At 37.8% G+C, this 25,872-nt stretch overlaps 2 protein-coding genes across 6 annotated transcripts; both read left to right on the forward strand.

Annotated features, from left to right (window-relative positions):
- The first annotated feature begins 276 nt into the window (after positions 1-276).
- On the forward strand, positions 277-9,910 carry rbm12 (RNA binding motif protein 12). 2 transcript variants are annotated; one of them, XM_015005001.2, is made up of 3 exons: positions 326-382; positions 2,987-3,049; positions 6,024-9,910. In XM_015005001.2, the coding sequence occupies exon 3, from the start codon at positions 6,052-6,054 to the stop codon at positions 8,755-8,757; it is 2,706 nt and encodes a 901-aa protein (XP_014860487.2). In that variant the 5' UTR covers positions 326-382; positions 2,987-3,049; positions 6,024-6,051; the 3' UTR covers positions 8,758-9,910. The 2 variants fall into 2 exon arrangements, with proteins under 2 accessions (XP_014860488.2, XP_014860487.2); XM_015005002.2 differs by lacking the exon at positions 2,987-3,049 and having other exon boundaries at positions 277-382.
- Positions 291-25,512, forward strand: cpne1 (copine I). Of its 4 annotated transcripts, XM_015005004.2 has the most exons (17): positions 334-382; positions 2,987-3,049; positions 17,164-17,289; positions 17,388-17,567; positions 18,709-18,783; positions 18,882-18,953; positions 19,134-19,217; positions 19,350-19,439; positions 19,525-19,623; positions 19,710-19,793; positions 19,947-20,006; positions 20,144-20,277; positions 21,179-21,233; positions 21,424-21,478; positions 21,668-21,801; positions 21,889-22,125; positions 23,275-25,512. In XM_015005004.2, the coding sequence occupies exons 3-17, from the start codon at positions 17,164-17,166 to the stop codon at positions 23,389-23,391; spliced, it is 1,602 nt and encodes a 533-aa protein (XP_014860490.2). In that variant the 5' UTR covers positions 334-382; positions 2,987-3,049; the 3' UTR covers positions 23,392-25,512. The 4 variants fall into 4 exon arrangements, with proteins under 4 accessions (XP_014860489.2, XP_014860490.2, XP_014860492.2 ...); XM_015005003.2 differs by lacking the exon at positions 2,987-3,049 and having other exon boundaries at positions 291-382; XM_015005006.2 differs by lacking the exons at positions 334-382; positions 2,987-3,049 and adding an exon at positions 14,724-15,342.
- The last annotated feature ends 360 nt before the right edge of the window (positions 25,513-25,872 follow it).

The following is a 25,872-nucleotide window of genomic DNA, read 5'->3' on the forward strand; positions in this document are numbered from 1 at the left end:
CCGGACACAAATTAATATTTTAGTTAATTGGAATGGTTTTCAATAGATCAGAATTTATTTATTGAACGGAGTGAGTTTTCCTTAATATCAATATCTAAGTACATCTAGATATTATAAATAAAATCATTATGAACCACTCTCTACTTACGGTGGCGGTAATGCCTACTCGACTTTTTTTTTTTTGCCAACAGCCAATAAAAATAAGAAGAGTTTGCTTTAACCAGATTCAACCAGCAGGGGGCGGAGGCTGCACACTCTCGCGTCATCCTTGCTGTTATCGCGGTGTTTGCGCCGACATTTCGTGCAGAAACACCCTGCAAAGAGAAGAAAAGACTCCCGTGTATGACTAAAACATCAGTGTGTAAATTGACAAAATTCCTCGGTAAGAATCCACATTCGACAGGCCGCTTAATTACACTGTCCAGGCGGCTTGGAAAGCCCGCGAACTGCTCGGTTTTCAGCTCTAAAACACTCATTCACAGGTTTCACCAGCAGCGATGGCTGCTAATGGGAGGTTAGCCTCAATGGATGCTAATACAGATGAAACACGCTGGTTGGAATTAGTCGATAACGAGTTTTAGAAAATGTGTGCAGAGGATATGTGTCGAAGCTTTGCTTAGTTTGAACAGTATTGACTAAATATTTAGCATGGTTTTGCTCGAAAGCTCGTATTTTTTGGTTGCTACTTACCGTTAGCTAGCTGTCCGAAATTCATTATTTTCTTCACGGTACAGCTCACAATGAGGTTAGCTGATTAAAGTTTGATTCATTGTGTTTACAGCTACATACAGGAAACTGTAAACGCAAACAAATTATTATCAAAGTATTTTATTTCAAAGTATTTTCATTCAAGAATCCAGTTTGATAAAATAAAGGTAAACGAGAGCAATGATCTTGACGTAATTCATTACAGACCAATTCTCTCAATTGGTCTGTAATGAATTAAGAGGTGTTGGCAACATTTTCAAAAATAAATTAGCATAGGACTTCTAAACTAAGACTGTGTGTGTATCTGAAGCCATTGTTTTAACAGCTTGACTTCTGGGATAATGTTTGTTCCTCCATTTCCATTGAATCCTGTGAAAATATCAGAGCCTAAATCGCAGCTTAATAGATACTGGTTTATTTCTCTCTATTTACATGATATAACTGTTTGCCCTGAAAGTGCATATCTTGCTTCTCATTAATATATATTTTTTCTAAAGCAGTGCAAATGCTCTGTGCAGTGCAAAAAATACAGTTTATTTTACATTAAAATAACACATTTGCCACACATGCATTTTGAGTATGATGATACTTTATAGCTGAAAAAAGGCCTTTGTGATTCTGTTTTCTTTTTGCTCATTTGTGGTGTTTGATAATTAATGTTTACTTGAAAGTACTCTTGTTGGAGAACATAATGCAGGTTCTGAATGGCTGTATATCTTGACCACTTGTATGCATGATTTCAGTTTTGCGTGTAAAGGGACTGAATTACTGAGGATTTTTAAATATAACAATTATTCTTATGAATTCCTCCTGTTCAGAATGTGGATTCCAGTGGAGCTTTGTTACGAGCAGAGTCAGAAATGATCAGTGACTGCAATAATAGCAAGAGGTTGGAAAAGGCATGTTGATTTGACCTCAGATTTTTTTGATGCTGTCTTATTGTTTTGTCAGATTTGGTCTCCATGTTGCGTTGGCATGTCCCTCCTACTGATTTAGTTACTTAAAAAAAACATGGGGAGTATTGTTTGTTTTGTTTCCTGATTCTGAATTTGCTGTTTAAAAATAAAAATCTGCATTTTTTTCCTTCTTTTTGCAGGAAGTGGTTTTCTGAATCTTTCCAGCTTCATTTTGCATCGCTATTCCTTGAGTATCCAGGGTTGGTTGGATGGTTTCTTCTCCTGGTTTCTACTGTACTTTGGTCTTATTTCTCCTCTTTATCATTACCACTTCAATGAAGATTACTTTTCAAAGCATTGAAAGAATTGTCCTTCATCTCTGTTGTCTTTTGTGTAATCTGCAGTGTGGCGCTTGGTTCTCTGGGGTTGATGATGTTGAGCATCATGTTGTGTAGTACACTGCAGGCATGCAGGCATTTTGTATTTCCAACAATTTTAGCTTTGCTTGAGTTACAGAGGGCAGTGGTCCCTCCATCTTGAACGGCAATGCAGAGGATTTTACAAGTGGCAAGTTTGCTCCATCTTCTGTTGCTCTGCGTGTTTTATTGGTCTTAGCTGCCATATTGCTCTGCTCTTTTCCACTGTGTTTCTGTTCATCAGCTGCTATCATTTGTTCTTTGCTGATAATCAGTTGTGAACGTTGCTATGGTTTATATGATGCTTATGTTGCTCTGGTTGGCATGATGCTAATGCTGCTCTCAATAAATGTTCCTAAGATTTCTTTTTAAAAATTAACGATAATGCTTCTGTTGTCTACAGAGTTTCTCCTGCTGTCATTAATGTTTGGTTGATATAATGTTTGCTGGTTAAGATGGTCATTCTGATGTTTTGTACAAAGAGGAGCTGAAGTGCTGTTTGCTGACTCAGATGTATGAAGATGCATATCTGTAAGATTTTGCTGAGTGCCTGATTGTGAGATAACTCCAGGGGATTTTTTGGTGTTGAGATCTGGTTTCATCAGAACTTGGCTGAGTCCTTTGGATTTCTGGGTTAACTTTGTCTGTTACTGTGATTATTTCATCCTTTGCAAGTGTTTAAGTTCTTTCAGGTTGGGAGTCTGGTGTCATTAGTTGATTCTCAAAGTTCAGTTTTGATAAATCTTAGTATGTTTGTTCAGTTTAAACTTTTAGGGAATCATACATTAATATGGCATTTTTCACATTTTGAGTCCGATTCAGAGTTAGCTGTTTACATTGATTACATTATTAAATACATTTTGCAAGTTACTGAAACACACCTTTCACTTTTTCGCCCTTCATGTCATTTTGCTGTGTGAACAATGTTTTGAACAGGAATGTTTGTTTCTCTGACCCTTTCACCAGGTTTCAGTGTCCTGCAGAAATCCTGTAACTCAGTGAAAGTATACACACTGCTTAGTTGCATTGGTGAGTTTGAACTGCATGAGATTTATTTTTGCACCACATTTGACCAGCTTGAGCAAACAAAGCCGATTTTTCTGCATTCCAAGGTAAAAAAACAAAACAACTTTCTCTTAAGAAGAGACAGTTAAGTTATTTTTTAAGCTGACGTCAGTAGTAGGGTTCAGAAACATCAAAAATGTGTAAAACTTTGATAAACCAATTTGTCTTAGCTTGATTTGCTTTCTTGTATGAACTATAGTTATCAACAATAAAAACAGATTTTTAGCGCACTTTCCTTGAGTTCAGTTAGTCATTATTTTTCAGAAGCAGAGGTAGCATCACACCATGTCTATAAGAGGAGTTAATTTAAAAAACATACTATTTAAAAAAAGAAAAAGACAATATTATGTAGTTGACCTTTTAAGATGTCTTTTGAATTTTATATTGGCAGTCAGTTCTGCAGCTTGAATGACCAACTGTTAAGCTGCGCCTTCCTGGTATCTGCTGAATTTGGCTCAAGACTGTCTTCCACCTTTTGCTAGTTCCAAGGTGGTTACAAATTGGTATCTTATGGCAGAGGGCTGTTTCTCATACCCGAAAAGGTTAGGTACTACATCAAACGGCAAAAAAAAAGAAATATTGAGCAAAATGCACAACAGGAGCTGTCTGTAGCACTCTGACTGAACAGCCAATATGAATGCATACAGAGTACAGTTTTCTTTTAAATTTGCTTTTGTGCTGCTTCTGACTTAATTTCAAAACATCACTTTGATACTGTAAATGGTTAACGTGGAATCTTGCAGTAACAAGTCACACACTAAGTGTGGTTCTCACAATGTGCGAGTGGATCAATATGGAGATTTCAGAGATTGGAAAAAGATTGGACTTTTAAGTTTTGGATTGTTCAATGTTTGATTTTGGTTACCAGCTGATTCTTGGTACATCTCTAGTACAGATGTGTTCTCCTTATCAGATGACTTAGTTCTCCATACACTGGTTTTGTAGCAGGTTTACAATCTGGAAGCAGCTATCTGTTCTGGACTCAAAGGTAGGACTGGGCAATTTGACCTCAAAAATGATATCTCAATATAATTGGGTTATATCTTAATATACAGTATCCATGGCTCTTCTCACCTGAAACAGACACACTTGGTTTTCCAGATGAGCTTGTAGAGGAACACGTGAGTGGTACCTTCAGGATCACATGCTTCCAATGGCTTATATGCAGGAGAGTAAATATTTAGAGCCATTTGTATAACTCACTTGAAATGTTTTTGAGTTATTGCCCAGCCCCACTCAAGGCTTTTTTAAGAAAGTCCAGAACCAACAGTTGGCCAGAGTGTTATTTTAATTTATTTTCACAACTGTCCGGTAGACTTGGTTCAATTGGAGTTTGAAATTGCAATACTTGTTACATTTCATCTGTTGCAGTTCGATTTCACACTGCATTGTGTCAAACAAACCAAACCTTTTGAAAAACCTGTTCTCCCCCCCTCACCTGTGGTGGTGCTGCACCAAGAATCACTGAAGGAAACTCCACAGAAACCTCTGAAGAAGATACTGAGCACAACTTTTCTTCATCAAATGTAAATAAAAATGTGGCAATGTCAAATTTTAGTGGATGTAGGATTTGTCTTTTGTCTTTGATAAAAGGTTTCGAACAATTTCTTCCACTACTCTAGATTTGCGCATTTGTCTTGGTTGTATTTACTCAAAATTCCCTGTGCCACAGTCTGCTTCCTGGTTTTGGAGTGGTCTCCAATCTGCTTGGCAATCGTATTTGAACTGTGCCAGTTCACATCAACAAAACTCAGATCTACGTTTTTAGGCCAGCCATAGTTCACTCAGAATTCAATTGTGCATTCACCTCCCCCAAAATGAACCAGACTTTCTAAGTAAATGTACTACAGTTTGATTAAAGCTGACCAAACTGGGCGTGTGTCAATGCATCCTAAATGGACTAAAATAAGAAGACTTTTAAAAAAGTATTTTATGGAGCTCAATGGTTGCTTTACAATGTTGAAAATAAGTTTCTTTTTTTAAAGGTGTCCAAGAAATTGATCCAACTTCAATTTAGCTTTAGTAGTTGAGGTGTAAAAATTTGTGTTCTTTAGCAAAGTGTGACTATATCCTTCTGCTAATGAAATTGTGACTAAATGAGAAAGTCTTACTTTGAAAGTAAGTTTGTCATTCTTCGATGACCCATGAAACTCTTGAGTAAAATAGTACACAGGTTTTTTTCCCCATTGTCACCAAAAAGTAATCTGTTTATGCCTCATATCAGTTTGAGTTATTTTATTTTTGTAATGTAAGCATCAGGGTAATTTGACATCAGAATGTTCTCGTGTATGCTTTAGGTTTTCTACAAGAAACACATTTGGTGGATTAAATAGAAGGTTCTTATTAACCAAACTGTCTTAAGAAGATTTGTATTGTATGAAATAGCTTGTATACCTGTTTGCTTAAGATCAATTGATCACGGGTATTTGGCCTTTTTGTCTAGTGATAAATGGCCCATGAACAATTCTAAACATGGCAACATTTTGGACTTTGTTTTTAGCTTTTAAGTTATTGATTTGACTTGATTCAGTTATTTGTTGGCATGAAACTACAGTATGAAATCAATACTATGTGAATGTTGGCTTTTTTGAGTTACTTTGTACATGCTCATAGCCTCCATTTGTTTTAAAGAGCAAAAAAAAAAATCTAATTTGATTGTTTTTATGAATCAAGATTACCAAATTTGCTAGAGGTTGGGCTTTTAGTTTTTGTTTTGCATTTTAAACATTTTTTTCAAAGTGACGCATTTTTAAAAAAATTATTATTGAAAACACCTCTGGTTTCCAATATCAGAGGACAAAATAATAAATAACAAAACGGTTTCTACATTATCAAAAATTTGATGTTACTTGTCTGCATAGTTTGAAGTCTGAAACATTTAGAAACTTCTCTGCTTCCCTTTGCTCTTCATCTGATGGTAGTGTTGCTTTCTCCCCAGGTTGTAGGGCTGTTGTTAAACAGTCAATATGGCTGTAGTCATCAGGCTGCAGGGTCTGCCCATAGTGGCTGGGACCATGGACATCAGACACTTCTTCTCCGGCCTAACCATTCCTGATGGGGGAGTTCACATCGTGGGTGGGGAACATGGTGAAGCCTTCATTGTGTTCGCCACAGATGAGGATGCTCGACTAGGAATGATGCGTACAGGCGGGTCCATCAAAGGCTCTAAAGTGTCACTGTTACTTAGTAGCAAGACAGAAATGCAGAACATGATTGAACTTAGCCGCCGTAGATTTGAAGCTGGAGCAGGGCCAGTAGAGATAACAGCACCCACAGCTGGAAATGCAAACCGTCAAGCACCGACAGCCTCCATACCCACAGTGCAAAGTGGGGCAGGAGGGAGATCTAGTAGCCATGGGAATCAGGGTTTTACAAACACCCCAGCTTCAGTGAGTGCTGTAAGCTCATCACAAGACCAACCAACTAACAAAGCAGCAGCAACCATGGCCAATGTGGTACCAAGCTTCCCCAATAACTATAGTTCAACTCCCACAATTTCCACAGCTCTATCATCACTCAATGCTGGTCCTCCACCCATCTCTGCTCTTGCCAACATGCCCTCCATGCCCCCAATGCCCACACTGCCCACAATTTCAGTTCCTCCTCCAGTGTCCACCCTTCCGCCCGTTCCTTCTGTTACACCTTTGTCCCAAGGTCCCCCAGTGCCACCTATAGCCCACCTTCCTCATATGCCCTCTCTTCCTCCCTTCAACCCCTCCTTACCTCCCCCAGCAGGACTGGGCTCAGGTCTGCCTCTTGGAACCCCTAATCCCATGTTGTTCAACCCTCTTTCTCCATTGGCTTCACTTGGCCTTCAAGCTCATATGAAAGCTGCAGCAGCTGTTGCCTCTGGAGCAGGGGGATCAAACCCTGATGAATTGTATGTTCTCCTCCAAAATCTCCCATTTTCCTGCTCGGAGATGGAAGTCAGGGACTTCTTTCGAGGTCTTGGAGTAGATGGGGTTCGCCTACAGAGGGATGGGCAGGGTCGACCAAATGGAAGGGCACTTGTCAAATTCTTCTTGCCCCAGGATAGTTTTGAAGCTTTGAAGCGAGGTGGTGGCATGATGGGCCAGAGATTCATTGAGATCAGTCCGGGCTCTGAGCATCAGTGGTCCAGCCTCAGTGACAGCAGGATGAGCCATATGTCTCATAATATTAGTAAATTACATAATGAGGCCCAGGATCATCAGAACCGCCGCATCAATGTTGGTCCTGGAGGCAGAGATCAACGAGAGAGGTCACGATCTCCTCACAGGCAGGAGTTTTGTGTCTATCTGAAAGGTCTGCCTTATGAGGCCAACAAGAGACAAATTAAAGAGTTTTTCAACAATTTGGCCATTGTAGAAGATAGTGTCTTTATTTCTTATGGCCCAAATGGGCGGGCTACAGGGGAGGGCTTCCTTGAATTTAAGTCAGAACAGGACTACAAGACTGGGCTTGGAGCTCACATGCAATACATGGGCTCCCGTTTTATCCAGGTCCACCCAATCAGCCGAAAAGGAATGCTAGAAAAGATTGATGCTATCCGCAAACGTGAAGCAGGACAAGGTGATGGCAAGAACCCAGATGGCATGAAAACTCCAAGGAATTGTGTCCACATTAGCAACATTCCCTACAATATTTCCAAGAAGGATGTCCGTGCCTTTTTTGATGGTATAGGCATATATGAGGAAACGCTGAAAGTCCTGACAGATAGTAATGGCAATGGTTTGGGGCAAGCCATCCTACAGCTGAGAACTGAGGACGATGCTCGCAAAACTGAAAGGCTACACCGCCAAAAACTCAATGGCCGTGATGCCTTCGTCCATCTGGTGACCTTTGAACAAATGAAGGAGATTGAGAGAAATCCTCCACCTCAAAACAAGCGAGGTCAACGCAACCAAAGCCATCAGAACCAAAACCAGCATCAGCAGGCACCATCTAATCCCCAGCAGCCCCAGATTAATCCTTTTGCAGCCATGAGTGGTGATGAATTTACCTTTCTTAGAAACACCATGGGCAACCTCAACAGTAACCCGTTTGTTACGCCATTCTCTGCCCCAGGTAATGGGCTTGCAGGTCCTCCCCCCATGCCTCCTTTGGCAGCAGGGTTAGGGGAAGTAAATCTAGGTGTTGCTCCTCCTCTGGTTCCAGGAATACCTGGCGCTCCCATCTTGGAGCCACCTGGCTTTCGCCCTGGAGCTACTGGAGGAGCTCCTTTTGGCCAGGATGGGCTGCGAGGCTTAATACCTTTTGACAATGCCAATAGAAAGGGAGCTGGAGGAGGACAGAACCGGGCTGGTGGGCCTACCACCACCACCAATAACCAGGGACTTCCAAGTGGTGGAGCGACAGGTGGACAGCAAGTGTTTACTCCTGGGAACGAAGCCCTCCGGAACCCTTCGGCCCCTGGAGGATCCAACAACCCCAACAATCAGCGTAGTGCTGCTGGTCCAACAATCGTAAAGCTTCAGAATATGCCATTCACTGTAACTGTGGATGAGATTATGGACTTCTTCTATGGTTACCAGGTGGTACCAGGCTCTGTCTGCTTACAGTTCAATGATAAAGGCATGCCAAATGGTGAAGCAATGGTGGCTTTCCAGAGCCATGATGAGGCCACTGCTGCAGTAATGGAACTTAATGACAGACCTATTGGAGCACGTAAAGTTAAAATAAACCTGATTTAAATATTATTAATAAATGACTGTAAATAAGATTTTACATTCGTCTGGATCAACAACTCTGGCTAAACCACAACCATGACTGATTCTGAAGTAAGCCAGATGTCAAGAACCTTGTTGAGACCTTAAGTTCAGTGACTGTCATTACCAAAACTCCTCCTTTGTGTAGATACCTACAGGTAAGCCCTGGCACTTGCAGGCTGTCCATAAAGGACTGTAATCCACATATTTTTTTTGGTTATTTTTCTGCATCTGCTCCACTGACTTTGCTTCTATAGACCCACAATGGTTGCGAATATGATGGTTATAATGATGTTGGCAGGATTTTGGTCCTTCCATATTATTTTCACTGAGAGTGTAGCTTTTTTTTCTAGTCATGTTGTCTATAGTCATCTGTCTTTCTTTGCTATGATAACCTTATTGTAAAGTGTCAAACATTGTTGCTGTATGTGCTTAATGCTCTGCTGTTGTGGTTTGAAATATACATGCTCTGTTGCTTGGTAAGATGAACAACTACAGTATGATGCTGTGATAAAATGTTTGTTTTTTTGATATGGTAAAAATTTACATGCACTGTCGCTGCATTCAAATCTTTACATCCTATGTTGCTTTGATGAAATCTGCCGCTGCGTTGAACTCATAATCCATGTTTAAATTTTGAAATTATGAGAAGCTTTTCTTGCTGCGATCAAATGTCTGTGACCTGTTGCAATGGTGATTATGCTTGCATCCCCTATTGTTTATTAAAATCATGCTGATTAAAACTGATGCATTGGTCAGTGTTACCGCATAGAGGATATGGGATGGCAAGACAGTGGAGTCATGTTTTTCTTTTTTAACAGAGCTGCTATTTTTTTTCTCTGTCACATTTTATGATAATGCATTTTTTCAATTATGCTTCACTGAATACCCCAACACCCCTTTTTTGCAGAAAATGTTTTGTAGGTGTTTGGACTGTAGAGTGCTGAGATGAAGTCCGTAGTGTTTTTAGTTTCTTAGCATTATGTTGCTTGTAAGTTCTATCATGATTCTGATGTTTCCACCTTAAAGCTCGTATTTGTTTCTGATATTGCTGTGAACAAATTTGTATGATCGTATTACCATACCTGATGTGGAGTCTCCTTTGCTTTGGCTAATAAAGGGACATTCCTCACCTGCAGCAATCTCTTCCAACTGTCTGCTCTTCACTTTCTGATTATGGGAACTTTATTTAGCTTATACTTGTCTGTCTTGAAACACTTAACGCAATATAATATTTTTACCATTTGAAGTCTTTGTTTTTATAGTTTAGCATTGTGTTCCTCCATTCAAAATACTTGCACAACCTACCTTGGATGTAAACTTTTATTCAGTAAGCTTATCCAATAGATGCTTCTTGTCCTTTGGCTTTACTTTCCACCTGTTGTATAAAACACTTTACAGCTATACTGCATTATAATTGACATCTGAAAGTTAAATCGCACAGCTCATCTGTGCAATTGAAGGAGTACTATAATAAACCTTACACTTGTTGGATACTTTATTAAGTACACTTCACTTGTTTGCAATTGGACCAAGTAAGGTCATGGATTCAGCATTGTCTTTGTTCTTTTTGGCTGCACATCCATAGCACAAATCTGCTGTTCGCCACATTCCAACAGGTGGTGTATTGCTTCAAAATCTGTTGACAATGGGAGCCATTGGTATAGAGCAGAGGTGCATAACATAGCCTTTTGGGCCATATTCTGCATGCTTTAAATGTGTTCCTGCTCCAGCACAGCTCAAATGCTTGAACTGCCTTTTTAGTATGTCCTCCGTTTCTGCAGAGGCCTGGTAATGGACCTACGTTTCATACAGGTATGTTGAATCAGGCAGAGATCTAAAACATGCAAGAAATCACCCCTAAAGCACTAACTAAATGCCACTGTCATATAGGGCTGAAGCAATTAATTGAGTTTATCATGATTAAGTATTGCTATAATTGTCAATTTAGTAATGGATTAATTAAGATACAGGCTCTAAAACCTGCCATTTGCTGAAAGAACAGTACCTTCATAACAGTAAGCCAAAAAAGTACAAAAATATGTACATTTAAGATTAAACACCTTTGTCTTTAAACATTTTACCCAGAACTTCTGAAATGGCATAGTTTTAGTTTTACCATTTTGTAAAACAAAAAATAGCCCAACATTGTAATAAGCAGAAAGGGCTGAGCGTTTCACATGTTAGAAACATTTCGTTAGATACAACTGCATACCTTCCTACAAATGATCAAGCGAATGCAAATTTATTTACATATTGAACATTGGGCAAAAAGTTTATTTTCTTATGTAAAAGAGAAATTTAATGATTTAATTTCATTTTTCTTATGCACTTGTAGTAAATAAACACAAGCAAAATGAAAATTCTGCAGAATGTGACAGTTTTATGAAGTTAATCTATAAATATAAAAATAGCCAGTAGAATAACTGATTTCTGGTTGTTAGCTTCACATACTGTTTTTTTTTCTGCATTTGTGTTAGTTGTGATGTTCTACTTACTGTTAATAAAACATTATTTAAATGGGATTACATCAAACCAAAATAAAATATTTCATAGCACAGAAAAGTGGGTTTAAATTAATGTAAAGCATGCTTAACACAAGCAGTATGTAACATTTACAAAACATATGCTTACTTTAGTACTGTCGAGATGTGACGGTTTGGTGCGAGACAGATGATCTGTAAAAAAATGGAGCTCCTCCCAGTGCTATTATATTACCAGCACTGTCAGTCATACTCGTGTATGTGCTGCTAAATGTGCTAATGCTGTTCTAGGAAAATTGTTTAACTGCCATGATCAATGGCCTTGCTAACTAACTCGGGCATTTGTGGCAAGCTCCATTGTGGTGAACCAGCTGTGTAATAGAGAGAAAGGGAAAGGCTGTGAGCAGCATGTACATCAGGGTGATTGACAGTGCTAAGACCTTCCTCTTGGCTCTGATTGGTTGTTTCTGACGACCAATCAGAAACAACCAGAGAGTATTTGTGCAGATGGCAGCAGGACCACAAGGGGAAGGCAGAGGAGCAATTTTTCTTTTCTTTTTTTTTTACGCATTATTTGTGTTATACTGTCACGACAATGTTAATATTTTACAATTATGTAAAAACACTTTTTATGAAAGTTACATACTGTAGTTATAAAAGCTGTGTGAATCCAGTAATGCCAGTAGAGGGCATTATTGGAAATAGTTTGGTCTGGAGAGGACTCAAGGAGTGGTGAACCTCTAAACGGGTACAAGAGCCATGTCCAGCTGAACATAGACGTGTGCATGGATTATTTTTTATTTGTCTAATAAAAGTGAAATGTGGGGGTACAGATGATGCTGTGCTACTGGTGTGGGAAGAGCAGAGTTTGTGTATTATAGTAAATCCTGCTGGTGGACATTCAGGATATGACTAAGCGGTGAGTGAGCTTTATTTATTTATTTTTTTCATGGGACCAGTGAGCTATTGATCATGCAACTATTGAGATTTAACAGAAGGCATATCTTACAGGTGAGTGATGGATACATGAATTATTGAACAGCATTATGATGATTCTCTTCAGTTGTCAAAGGAAAATTCACAAACAATAAAATTTAACTTGATGTAAGTGGCAGTCCTGCTAATGTGATAAACAAGTAAATAGTGAATTTGACCGGATGGAGCTTAAAAAAGGTGATCTCTAGATGGCACCCTCAATGTGTTAAAAGTGGAACATGGATTTTAATACTTGTTGACAAAGTAAGATCTACTTACAGTTGTTTTTAAATAAATGGTAGTCTCATATAGTAGCCAGGAGGTCAAAATAGAAGCTAAATTAATAAGTTGAAATTAACAATTACCATGCAAATATCTAATATATTTAACATAGTCTTAACACTAAATGCTCAACCACTGGTTGCAACAACCAGGAGTTTAACTATACTTTAGAAAGTTGGCTATTAAGTTTAATGCTACATATTTTAATACCCTGAAAGAATCACAAAGTTGGTTATCAGAGGAAAACTATTTTATTTTTCAATCGGACCGCTAATAAACACAATATATAAATATAATTAGATTAAAAGTAATTTTCTGCATTGGATTAGAAGTGTAGAATTTCAGTTAGAAATAAATGAGGACAAACAGATGTATGTGGCCGTTTTTAAATCTGCTTCTTGCTTAGATCAGATTTTCTTATTTTGACAACTCATCAGTGCTATGTTCTTTAATACTTGTCATTTTGAACTTAAACTACAATGCCTTGCAAAGATATTCATAATTATTCAACACATTTTTTCTACATGTATTTTTTTGGGGGGGATTTTATACAATAGATCTGCACCAAGCAGTGCATAATTGTGAAGTCAAAGGCAAGGAATAAACTCTATTTAGGTCTGAGCATTTTTAACATGTGGGTATGGTTTGATCTGAAGCATTTTTGTTGATTTGTATATTTAAGGTTGTTGTCCTGCTGGAAGGTGAGCTCTTATCCTATTTCCGAGTTTTTGCAGTCTGAAACGGGTTTTCTCACAGGAGTGTCCTGTATTTAGCACAATGCACCTTGCCCTCAACTCTGAAAAGCTTCCCTGTGCCTGTTGAGGAAAAGCATCCCCATGGCATAATGCTACAACAAGAAAATATTCTAACATGGGTGTGGTGTGTTCAGGGAGATGGAGATTAGTTTTTCTTCACACATAGCTTTTTGCAAGCAAATCAAAATAAATTATTCAAAAAATTAATTATGGAGTCAATCGAACACATTGTTCCACGTGTTTGCTGTGTCAATTGAATGTTAGGTTCAAACATACTTGTGATTTTCAATAATAGTTTTCTCCACTTTTCCACAAAGGGTAGATTTGTGAGTTGCACAGCTAATATCTGCCCTGGGCACATATAGTGGAGTCACTGCAGTTTCTTCAGAGATGCCATGGGTCTCTTGGCTGCTTCTTTGAATAATAATCTCTATTAGTTGACAGCCATGTCTTGTGAGGTTTGGATTTGTGCCTTGGAATTCAGTTTTAGGTGATTGAACAGTGCTTTGTGAGATTTTGAAAGCTTGGGATATTGTTACCAATACCTATCTCTGCTTAAAAAAAAAAAAAAAAAACACTCTAATAAAATATATATATATATATATATATATAAAAAACCTGGATTTGTTTGTTTTGTGAAGTACCTTAAGACAATGAATAAATGAGCTGGACTGAATTAATTGAATAATTAGGAAAATGCTTGTGTTTGATATATTTTGTAGACTATCTGTTGTAACTTGTAAAGATGGTTTCCAGCAAATGGTATTTTGAAATAAATGAATAGTGAGTCACTGTGGCTAAATGTTAACGTGCAACTGAAGAAGGCACCAGCTAGGAGGTCGTGTTTACAGGAAGTGGCATGTAGACTGTGGTTTTCATAGTGGGTAAATGACACGCGTAGCTGTTTCTTAAGCAAAGATTTGTACTTTTATCTATAACCTCTAAATTATAAAGTTAAATGTCACCATTTGTCAAAATCATTATATTGAGGTGCAATTGTGATGATGGCCTGTTGGATGTAAATGTTTTGAGATTCTCATGTTTAATCAGGCAGATGGTGTTACAAGTCTTTTGTGTGTCTCTTGTTGCTGATGTGTTGTCCAAAGTGATTTTAAAACACTGAAAGAATGATTTAACCCTTTGAATGAGCTTGGTTGGTGCTATAGTAAGACACATTTTCATTGACGTGCTTTTATTGTTCTGTATTATCAGCCAATGGACTAAGTATCTTTTTTGTTTAAAAGTTTATATTTTTAAGATACTTGTGTAAAATGAAATGTAAAATGACTTTTTATGCTGGAAGGGAAAATTTGCAAAAATGTACTTGTGGAAAATATTGATATCATGTTGAAAATATTTCATTATGATCTTGGTTCTATAGCCTTACATTAGAACTACTGTAGCGAGTGAATGTTTAATAATTCAGATAATTAATTGCATTCAAGGGGGATGTGAAAATGTATTCTGGGAAGGTAGTACATAAGAAAGGTATGTGCATTAGAAAAACTCGAGAATAAAAATGTTATATTGCAGATCGTTGATCATTTCAACATGCTTTTTTTTTTTTTTTTTTAGATATCCTACATGTTTTGTCTGTATCCTGTTATGGACAGTTTTCTAATTAGGTGGTTTATGCAAAGAAAGTAAAGGATTTTGTGGTTAATTTGTAAAGTGTATCGCCACTTTTATTGTGAAAGACTGTGACCGTCTTCTCTAGCGTTCTAACTGACTGACAGTTTATCCAATCAGAGCACCGCTCTGTATCAGCCAGACCAATCAGAGAGACTCCGTTTTTAATAAAGCGTTAGCTAAACTTGCTGGAAGTTTGGAGCTGAGCTAACTGCCTTCCAAGTCTTATATTTGCGGCAAAATAAAATAAAAAATAGCTGTAGTCTGCAAATATTTAAATGACTGCTCTAGTAGAGAGGTTGGTTAACGTTTAGTGGTATTAAGGCAGCTGCAGAAGAAAACGGCAAAGAAACGTATCTGTTTCGGCGCTGTGGGAGTGGTTCTCTCATCCGACTTGGTGTTTGTTCCTGTGGTTTGGAAGAATAAAAGAGCGCTCTGAAAAAAAGGTGATTACTTTTAGTTTTACTTCACTTTGTGTTCCTATTTCTGAGTGAGTGTGTGTAGCTATAGTTCTTGCTTATTCAACTGGCGAGGTAATTCTTTTTTATTATATGTGATTAATTATTCTTTAGCATGCCGTGCTTACTTGTTCACTAAAAGAGTGTGGAAGAGGATATAGTGTAACAAATATTCATGCATAGCAGATAGAAGAAATTGTATTTAGTTAGATGACACGGAGTCCGTCTATAGTTGTACAGCTGCTGCTGGAGGAAACTGTGCAGTGACTCATCAGAGAAAATCGTCGTAAAGCCGGTTTAGAATGCATTGTAGATAAAATCAAGTTGTTTAATTGCTATATCGTACAATATATTTTTTGAGTCGTTATAGTCGGACTACACAGAAACTGCATATCTGGGTTGATTTGCGTGTCTTTGCCTTATTGGACGGCTTTTCCTCATCATGGTGAAGATATCAGATTATAAAACGCAAAACTTGAGGTTTAAGTGAATTTTTTTTATATGCATGGCAAGTTTATTTGTATAACACCAGTAATCCATAATGTAATTCTAAGTGTGTTGCAGGAAAATAAAATAACAAGTAAAGAAATTTACAATGAAGACAAGAGAGCGTAAGACGCGTTATATATTAGGACAAGTGAGGTCTATATTTGACCAACAATTTTGAAATACAATTTGGCACAAATCTATGTAGTGCTTTATAGAGTATTAACACAGTTTTAAAATTTAAATATGTCTCTTTATAATGAGTAATATGCATCTGAATGATATGATTTGATCCTTTTGCTGGCGTTAGTACTCTTGAGGGGACTTGGATGAGCTGCAGCTACTTGATTTATCGGTTTTTCCCCCGCTTAGGCACCAGTACAATGATCTAACCCTCTGAGATAAAAAAAACAAAAAAACAACGTGTATTTTTTTCTTTATCCTGATGTGACAGGAAGCCCTTTATTATGAGTGTTGTTTACATAGAAAGCTTATTTAATAATACTTTATGTTGATGTTAAAATTTAGGCTAGTATCCCTGACCCATAGTAACACCTGTCTGGCATGCCATCTGGTCTTTGGCCTCAGCAGATATAATTTAAAGACGAGTTATAATCTTGTGTTTTTTGTGTGTGTGTGTGCATTAAGCTTGAGAAAATTCTGACCCATGTTCTCATTAATATATTGGACACTCTTATTTGACGACTTTGGTCATAGCAGAAATGTGTGCTATCAGTATGTACGGGAGATTATGATTCGGTATCATTTGAGCGAGGGGGATCAAATAGATGTTGAATAAAATTTTTCTGAAAACGAAGCCTCGAGAAACCCCATACTTTTACACATGAGCTGAAATGGCATTTCAGACTCTCACTCTGTAGTATTTTAAAGTGTTTCTTTTTCTGGTATTAAAGTTGTACTTCACTTTTGTAACCTTGGCTGTAATAACTTATTTCATTGTATTAAGTGTATTTTTGTGGTTTTGGATGACCTTAAAGAAATATGCATATAATTTATGTAAATGTATGTTCCAGCTGTTGCAGAGGAGCACTATCATTAATTTAAAGCCATATTGCTGATTTATGTGACCTTCTTCAAATCTTTTTCCTTAGTGACCAATTTCTCTGCCACATCGCATTTTGTATTTGTCGTTTGAATCATAATTACACTACGTTGAATGTAATGGCATCTAAACATTAAATGTTTCGGAAAAAATTATGTTCAGGTCTTTTAAAAAAAAAAAAAAAATTATTGATTGCAAATTAAACCGGATATGTTTTATTTTCTGGGCTAATCAAAACACCCCTATTTATTCTTTTTCAGATGGCAGACTGTGTTTCTAAGGTTGAGCTGACGGTTTCCTGCGAGAACCTGCTGGATAAAGATGTTGGCTCAAAATCAGACCCTCTTTGTGTACTGCTGCAGAAAACAGGAGACAAATGGACGGAGGTAATAGCTCTTTGCTCGTTACAGTTTGTTTTTTCCCCACATTGAATTCATATTTGAGATAAACCCACTGCACCCATCTCTTCCTGTCGCTTTGTCAGCTGTGTCGCACCGAACGCCTGAACAACACTTCAAGTCCATCCTTTAGTCAGCGCCTGAGGGTAGATTATCACTTTGAGACGGTTCAGAATCTGAAGTTTGGGGTTTACGACATTGATAACTCCACTTCTGATCTTACTGATGATGATTACCTTGGAGGAGCAGAGCTGACGCTGGGACAGGTAACCACCGTACAAGGCCAGGTTTAAAATGTATTAGAAGAGAACTTATTTTACTTTTATTACTTCTGTTTTAGTGGTATTTTACTTTTATTACTTCTGTTTTAGTGGTAAAAGATCTGTAAATGTTGAAGTTTTAAGCATGACCTTGCATCTTTGTTTATGCCAACATTCAGTTATTAGTTTGTAAGAATCAAGTCACCCTTTTCAGGCAACTTTTTTGTTTCATAAAAGCTTGAGATTGAATATCAATGAGTGACTGTTACATCCACCAAGGCCACAACATATTTGAGGACACGAGACAAAAGATGAGGGTTCAACAAAATATTTTATTCATAAATTCTCTTCACTTTGATTTTCTTAGTTCAGCTTCTTCTGATTTTCTGTGAAGAAAATAGAGTTCAAACCCTCAGATCCCGTGTCCCAAAAAAAATAAAGAAAACAAAACCCCAAAAATATTAACAGAAAATTGGACCTGGTGAGCCGGTCAAACAGAACAAAACGGTACAGCAGGGGGCCAACCCTATACAGGGCCGTCGAAGCCCCTACTAGTACCGGACTAAAACAAAAAGAACCTAATGCAAAAGAAAGATCGAAAACAGGACAACCGGTCCCACCAGGCCAAACTCACAACAAAAAAACAAACAAAGGTTAACAGAGATACCACATGGCAGGCTGGAAACCTCAGCTGCGGCCCACAGCGGCTGGTTTAGCGCACACCGCGCCTGGTGGTGGAGCGAGCGGAAGCGAGCGGAAAGGCGGAGCCCAGGCGGGAATGAAGGGGAGGCTCCCTACATGCTGAAAGCCAGCCTATTTATAGGCGGACCAACACCACCACAAATTAGCGTAATTAAATGACCAAAAAGAAGTTATCCAAACTCCAAAATATATTTACAAAAGCTCATTTAATCAAGGTCTATAAGAAAACAAATAAAAGAAATAGACAAAAATCATAATGTGCCCGAAGCACATAACAGTGACGTCAGTAATGAAATAATTACTTTTTATGACTGATTTTCTTTATCTTGCAGCCTGACGCTGAATTTTTGTCACAGAGTAGAGAATATCAGGAATACTGTAAACGTCTTGGCAATAAAAATCTAAGTTAAAACTCATGATTCCCTTTGTGTTTCTGTGTGTTCAGATAGTTTCCAGCAAAACTATAACCAGACCTCTTCAGCTGAAGAAAGACAAGCCAGCTGGGAAAGGAAGCATCACAGTAAGTAGCCTGTATTTTATTGAGCCAAGCATCTCATTGTACAGTTTGTCCTCAAGGAATCGGTGATGATGAAGCATTATTAACGCGACTGTCTGTAGATCACTGCAGAGGAAATCAAAGACAATAGAGCCATTGTGTTGGAGTTGGAAGCTAAAAAGCTTGACAAGAAGGTAACGGCTAAAACTCTACTAAGATTGCTGAAAAGTTCATTTTCATTAAATCAGAGCAGGAGCGACATGGTTTTATTGCTTTGCTGTGATAAATGAACAAACCTGTTGCCTCCATACACATTACATTTAGTCTTCTTTGTTCTTCAAAAAAACTTGCTGAGAAAACTGATTTTTCTCCAGGATACATTTGGGAAGTCTGATCCATTCTTGGAGATTTTTAAACAAGGAGAAAATGGGAAATGGCAGCTGGTTCACAGAACAGAGGTAAAGATTTTTATTCATGTTTCTGCAACTTTCAGAAACATGAAAGTTGCATATAATGGGTGGATTCCTCTACATCCACCCATTAATGGTCTTCTATGGTAAAAAATATGTGATGTGTGTTTTTATGTGCAGGTGGTGAAGAACAACCTGAACCCCAGCTGGAAGAAGTTCTCCGTTCCACTCCAGACCTTCTGCTCCTCCGACATGGAAAAACCTTTGAAGGTTTCACCAATCACGATTTAAGTTCCCCCCATAACAACCAATCAAATCTTCACTGGTTACATTAAATCCTTTCCCTCCTCTGCAGGTGGATTGTTCAGACCATGACAGTGATGGGTCTCATGACCTGATCGGTTCTTTCACAACAAAAGCCTCAGAGTTGATGAAAGCTGCTAGTGGCTCACCAGTGAGTTCAGTAAAAGTAAAACTTGTAAGTTAATTTTTTTTCTGTTTGCCAGTGGTCATTAAGTTGTCCACTTTGCAATCGCTTAGGTGGAATTTGACTGCATCCACCCAGAGAAACAGAAGAAGAAAAGCTACAAGAATTCTGGGGTTGTGTCAGTGAAGAGCTGTAAGGTATGGACTGCAAGAGCTCAGGATTGTTTTTATTAGGTTCTATAAGAATACTTGTGATTGTATAAGCATTGAAAACTGCATTGTGTTTGTTTCTTAGAATTAGATTTTAAGTTTTCAATCATCTGACTTTTGGTTTCATGTGTTCCCCTACAGCTGGTGACTGACTACTCATTCCTGGACTTTGTGATGGGCGGCTGCCAGATCAACTTCACTGTACGTCCACATGCACTAATGCACAGACTAAATTTAATATTTGATTTTGATCAGTTTCGGTTACATCACCTCTGAATAATTAACTTCTTGGGATTTCATTTTTTATTGAAATAAATCCATGTTTGTCAACACATTAGGTCGGCATCGACTTCACCGGCTCAAACGGTGATCCTCGCTCGCCCAACTCTCTCCACTACATGAGTCCGGATGGGCTGAACCAGTACCTGTCTGCTCTGTGGTCTGTGGGGCAGGTGGTCCAGGACTACGACACGTCAGTACACAACGAACCACAAACTACACCTACACAGAGTCAGAACCTGAAACAAACTAATCTCAGCAAATTAAAACATCATTAAGTTTATGTCTCCATTGATTTATCTAAAAGAAACCCCAGGTGTTAAGTGCAAATATTAAATGGCACGAGGACGTACTTTCAGTAGGCTACCATTCTGCTGTTAAAATCTTTTTTATTTTATAATTATTATAACTTTCCGAGAAACAGAAACTGTTTATAGGATTGAATTAGACAGACAGCCTAATTCATAAAAATAATTGAAATGCAATGCTAAAATTAACTTTTGATATTCTGATTTATCTCCATCCATCCACAGGAACACTACTTAACACCAAAGTTTCACACACGCACATCCTTCTAAAACTCCAAGCAGTATGCACAATGTCCTAGATTATGTAATTTATGCTTTACTTTACCTTTTACTACCTCATTTTTTCTGCTTTGGAACCTTTCTAATATCATTGTTAGAACAGCCGTTTTATACTTCAGGATTTATTCGCATTTCCAGACCTCTGTAGGAAAGCATAATTATTAACCCACATTCAGTTCTTTTGCATGCAGCTCCCAGTTTAATTGGGTGATAATCTAAAACTGACACCTAGACTAAGCGTTAAATCTACACCTGCATCCTGAGTGCAACATTTCTGTTTGGAAATACTATTTCCCGTTTCTAATCTTATTGGTTGCAGTATGGGGAAGTACAACCAGTTCGACTTCACCATACTGCATATTTGCTATCATTTTTATAATTTCTGCTTGTTCAAAAAACAAATTCCCAGTTAGAACTGTTTGAAATTATTGAGACCTGTTGTAAGTTTTACATTTTAATTTCTTTCAACATATGTGACTCTAACAGCAGGTGTGTGTTCTGTTGCAGTGATAAACTCTTCCCAGCATTCGGGTTTGGAGCCAAACTGCCTCCAGACTTTCAGGTCAGCTTTTATAACCATCCTGATGTCTAGAATCTAAAGTACAGCCTCATGCATGACAAACCTGCATGAATTGCAATCAGCAATAGGAACAATCGTGGCACCATAAACACACTAATATTAGCAGTTTTTTATTAATGATTTACATTTATTGTTGTGCAATCACTGAACTGTTGTGGTGTTGGTTTCACAGGCGGCCCATCATGAGTTTGCCCTCAACTTCAACCCCAGCAATCCATACTGTCAAGGTAAAGTAACACAGATGCAACATAATGCCACGGGATATCATGGAGGGCTGCTGAACACTTATCCTAAATATAATACTAAGATGGGGTTGGCAGGAACGAAGCCATTTCAAATCTCAGGTTATTTTCTAAGCTTTGTTTGTCTGCATTGTTTGATTAGTTTCTCCTCTGCTCTGCCTCTTTGTCTCCCAGGCATTCAGGGGATTGTGGATGCTTACAGAGGGGTTTTGCCTCAAATTAAACTGTCCGGACCCACAAACTTCTCTCCCATCATCAACCACGTCGCTTCCATCGCCTCCGGTGCCACTCAGGCTCCCACCGCCTCTGTGAGGAGCCGCAAACATCTTAAATACACAAAAATCTAATCTAACGAGCACAATCCTGTAGAGTCTGATCTTGTTTTGTGTCTGCAGCAATACTTCGTTCTCCTCATCCTCACTGATGGCGAAATCACCGACTTGGACCAGACCAGGGATGCTATAGTTCGGGCTTCCCGGCTGCCCTTGTCGATTATTATTGTGGGGGTGGGGCCGGCTGATTTTAAGGCCATGGAGCTTCTGGATGGAGACGATGGCGTCCTCAGGTCCACTGTTGGCGAGGCCGTATCCAGAGACATCGTCCAGTTTGTCCCATTCAGAAATTTCAAAGATGTAAGTCTCTTAGTAAATAATAGATGCACATTTTTTCACTTTTTCCATATGAAACAAAAACAGTGAAACTTCTTTTTTTTTGATTCTCAGTCCCATTAAGTGGAAATGACAAACATCACTTTATACAGGAGTGCATTGTAGCTGTGGTTCTCAAGCTGTGGTACACATACCATTAGTGGTACTTGGGTTTCCTTTAGCAATTCTGAGAAAAATATTTAATCAGTTTTTGAAATGTGAATATAAATAGATTAGCACTGATGTTGAACTGAGTTCTTTGCCTATGTTGATCTTTGAATCATCAGAAATTTCTCAAAAGTAAGATCAAGTGGAGAACATTGTGCAAATTCTAATTTCTGAGTAAAAGTAATGCACATTATTAAACTATTTCTTTGAACTAAATCATAAATGTCCAGTTGTTGACAAGAAACTAAAAAAAGTAAATAAACCGTCTTGTGTTAATACTGCTTTTCCATGTCAATATGGTGGAAAGTTTTAGTATTTATGGAGATAATCCAGGTTTTTGAGAACTAAAGCATTTTGTGAAGTTTAGTTTGCTGCTTCCTCACAATATACTCAGTTTAACTTGCCTTGACATTAATAATCTTTACACTGACTAAAGTTAGGAAAAATAATTATTTTCTGCAATAAAAAAATAACCATTTTCAAGTATATGTTGAAATTAATATCCTATTGAGTGTTTTCAAGGAGACTGATTTACTAGCCTTCCTTAGTTTTTCTTTCATGGATGTTTACAAATCTCTTTTAATTTTACATGTCTTTTAAGAGAAGCTTTAATATTTCATTAATATTGAATGGAACTTGTACACAATTAGAAATTGTTGCACAAATGGTTACATCAAGTCTAAAACCCTACAGTCGTGGTTAATAAGCATCATATTTGTTTTTTCTTCTTGTTTGTGCAATTTATTCCCTTCTTGACGTCAAAGCACTGCGCAAACTGTGTTATGGTTTAAGAACTTTTATGATTCAAACTAGGGAGAAATTTTTTTTATTTTTTGTTTTAAATTCTGTCTGATAGACTTGTGTGCCAGAAAAAGATGGATCGTGCGCTGGAATAACTTTTTTTGATTAAAAAACAAAAAAAAAACCAGACCTGCTATACATTGACATCTGTCTTTCTTTGCCCAGGCTCCCGTGGCGGCGCTGGCTCAGGCTGTTCTCGCTGAGGTCCCCAACCAGCTTGTGTCTTACTTCAAAATGAGAGGCCTTGAACCGCAGAAACAGCAAGCTGCTCCCAAATCCTAAACGTCACCTGCATTCCCCAAACTCCAGCCTCATCTCATTCCACATCACAATACTATAGCTATATGCTATGCACAATCAACTAGTCATTGATAGTTAGCATGAAGTGTCAACCAATTGCAAAGCAGTACTTAATCTATAAGCCTGTCGCAATAATTCTGGATAAATCCCTCTTTAACATAGTTTTATAACTGCATACTTTACATATTTATCTCTCTAGCACCTAAACGATAATAAGATTGCTTCTTTGTAACTAACTATGCATGTTTTGTGTCAAATGAGAAACACTGAGCCACACAGGAATACACGCCCTCTATCTAACTTTATCACTCTCTCTAGTGGACATTTGTGGAACTACAGGAGCAGGTATCCCACCACTCTCAGTGTTTTCATTCCCAGTTACTACCGGCACTTTTGCACTCCGACCCGCTGTGTTTTTGCGGTTTCTGATTAGCTTTATTGATTAGGTGCCAACACTTTGCACTTTGCCTTTGCCTAAAATGCTGGAAAACTAGAATAGAATGAAAGATGCTACCAGCTTTGCACCTGAAGCCTTACTCAAAACATTCTTATTGCCTTATTTTTGCAATGCAGATGTGCCTGTCTGACGCTTCTCAGCCATTATAGCCTGAGTTCAGCAACATAGCTAACATTAGCTTGTTGATGACGCCATGATTATTCCTATTGCTGCATTTTTTTACTTTGTTGGTTACCAGATCATACATTGTTAAAAGGCTACTATATTTGTACAGCTGCAATCCTTCGTTGTTGCCTCCATCATGATGGTCATCTCAGTGCATTTTTTTGCTTTAAATGGGACCATATGGTCAGAATTATTCCATGCCAAAAATGCAGTGTAAAAATTAAATTATCCTTACCATCATCATAGAACCAGAACAGAAAAATGTTGTTAAATTCGACAACCCACATTTATTGCCATTAAATACTTTTATTATCTGTAAATTACACTGCTGCCAACATTTCCACAGTAATCACTTCACTAGTACTTTTGCCTTTATTTCCATTGATGATGGTCACTTAAAATCATATTTAACCACTTTAAATCACCACTTAAAAAGAAGAAGAAAAAAAACTTTCTTTACATTTTGGGATAAAAAAAAAGTATTTTTTGTCTTTTGTTTTCTATAGTTTATTTTTGAACTTGTGCAGAGGAGAGTTGATCATGTTTGGGAACAGCTTAAATAAACGCCACATTCGCACATAACGTGTTTGCTGAAAGTCTTTGGGATGGTGCTGAAAGTGCTAAAAATAGCTCGTTACACACACTGACAGTTATTGTCTCCTCTGAGCAAAACTGCTACATCACATCATTCTGTATAATCTTTACGCATTGTGCCTTTTTAGTTTATAAAACTTGTTTATTCAGGAGAAAATATGAAGATGTATACAATCCTCTGAAACAATCTTCATCTAAAGCATATTCTATATCAGCATCATGAAACAAACCTTCTGTTTACTTTTAATGGAAGCTATTTTTATGCTTTCATTTGGTTATTTCATCTTTTGTCGTGGTTAGATATGTGGCGACATTCAGCTTTGGGACTACGGGTTTATTTCCTTGTTTAAACTCTTGAAAGATGCCTGGTGTCTGGTAAAAGGGATCATCAGGAGCTTCTCAAACCAAGCATTTGCTTTTTAAAATAAAATGAGCTGAATCTGCTAAGGGAATTAAAGCAAGCATTTTTGATATCTTTTTTGTAACCTATTGAATAGACCGGACTGCAAATCCAGATTTTTCTGTTTTCATGCCAAATTGCAGTTTAAAATTTAGTTCAGCTTCTTTCAGGTTTTAAACCCCGTTTGGTTTAAGTCTTGATGAATTGGTCTTGAAATAGTTTTCTTTAAAAATGCCTTTTAAAGTAAACTAAATCTGTTGAAGCGTGCAAGCTGTTTTTCTCTTGCCTTTTCATTGTAATCTTGCCAACATGTCATGTGATATGATGCTGGATTCTCATTAAGCAAAGTCATTCCTGCTACATCATTTACAGCCTGCAATTATTTGTTTTGAACATCTGAACAAATGCTCCAGTATCTATCATGATAACATGTCTCTTCCAATGCTGCATGTTTGAATCAACAAATAAAGCAACTTTGGTAAACAAAGATTTCTTCATGTGTGTATTAATTGACTAAAGTGAGTTATTCTGCTTCCATTTGTGCCATGAAATTCCATCTTCAGATACTTACAAAAATTCAGTAGAGGTTTTGAAAAACATGACACTAAAATGTGCAAAGGTCTCCATGACGGGTAGAACAGATGAAATGCAAAAGCATACTTTTTGTTTTCCATTAACGAGGGCTATGAATGTTCCATAAAATAGGCCTATATGTTATATACTCTACATTTTAGAGAACCCACTGTGAAGCTGGGCAGAATGAAAGTCTGATCCAGCAGCAGGAAGTGGCAGGAAGACCAATGTATACAGAGTCTGATTTCAGAGACTTTTGAAGCTCTTAGTTCCC

Source organism: Poecilia mexicana, unplaced genomic scaffold (assembly GCF_051168715.1).
Source record: "Poecilia mexicana isolate PSO_F unplaced genomic scaffold, ASM5116871v1 scaffold_5, whole genome shotgun sequence".
NCBI lineage: Eukaryota > Metazoa > Chordata > Actinopteri > Cyprinodontiformes > Poeciliidae > Poecilia > Poecilia mexicana.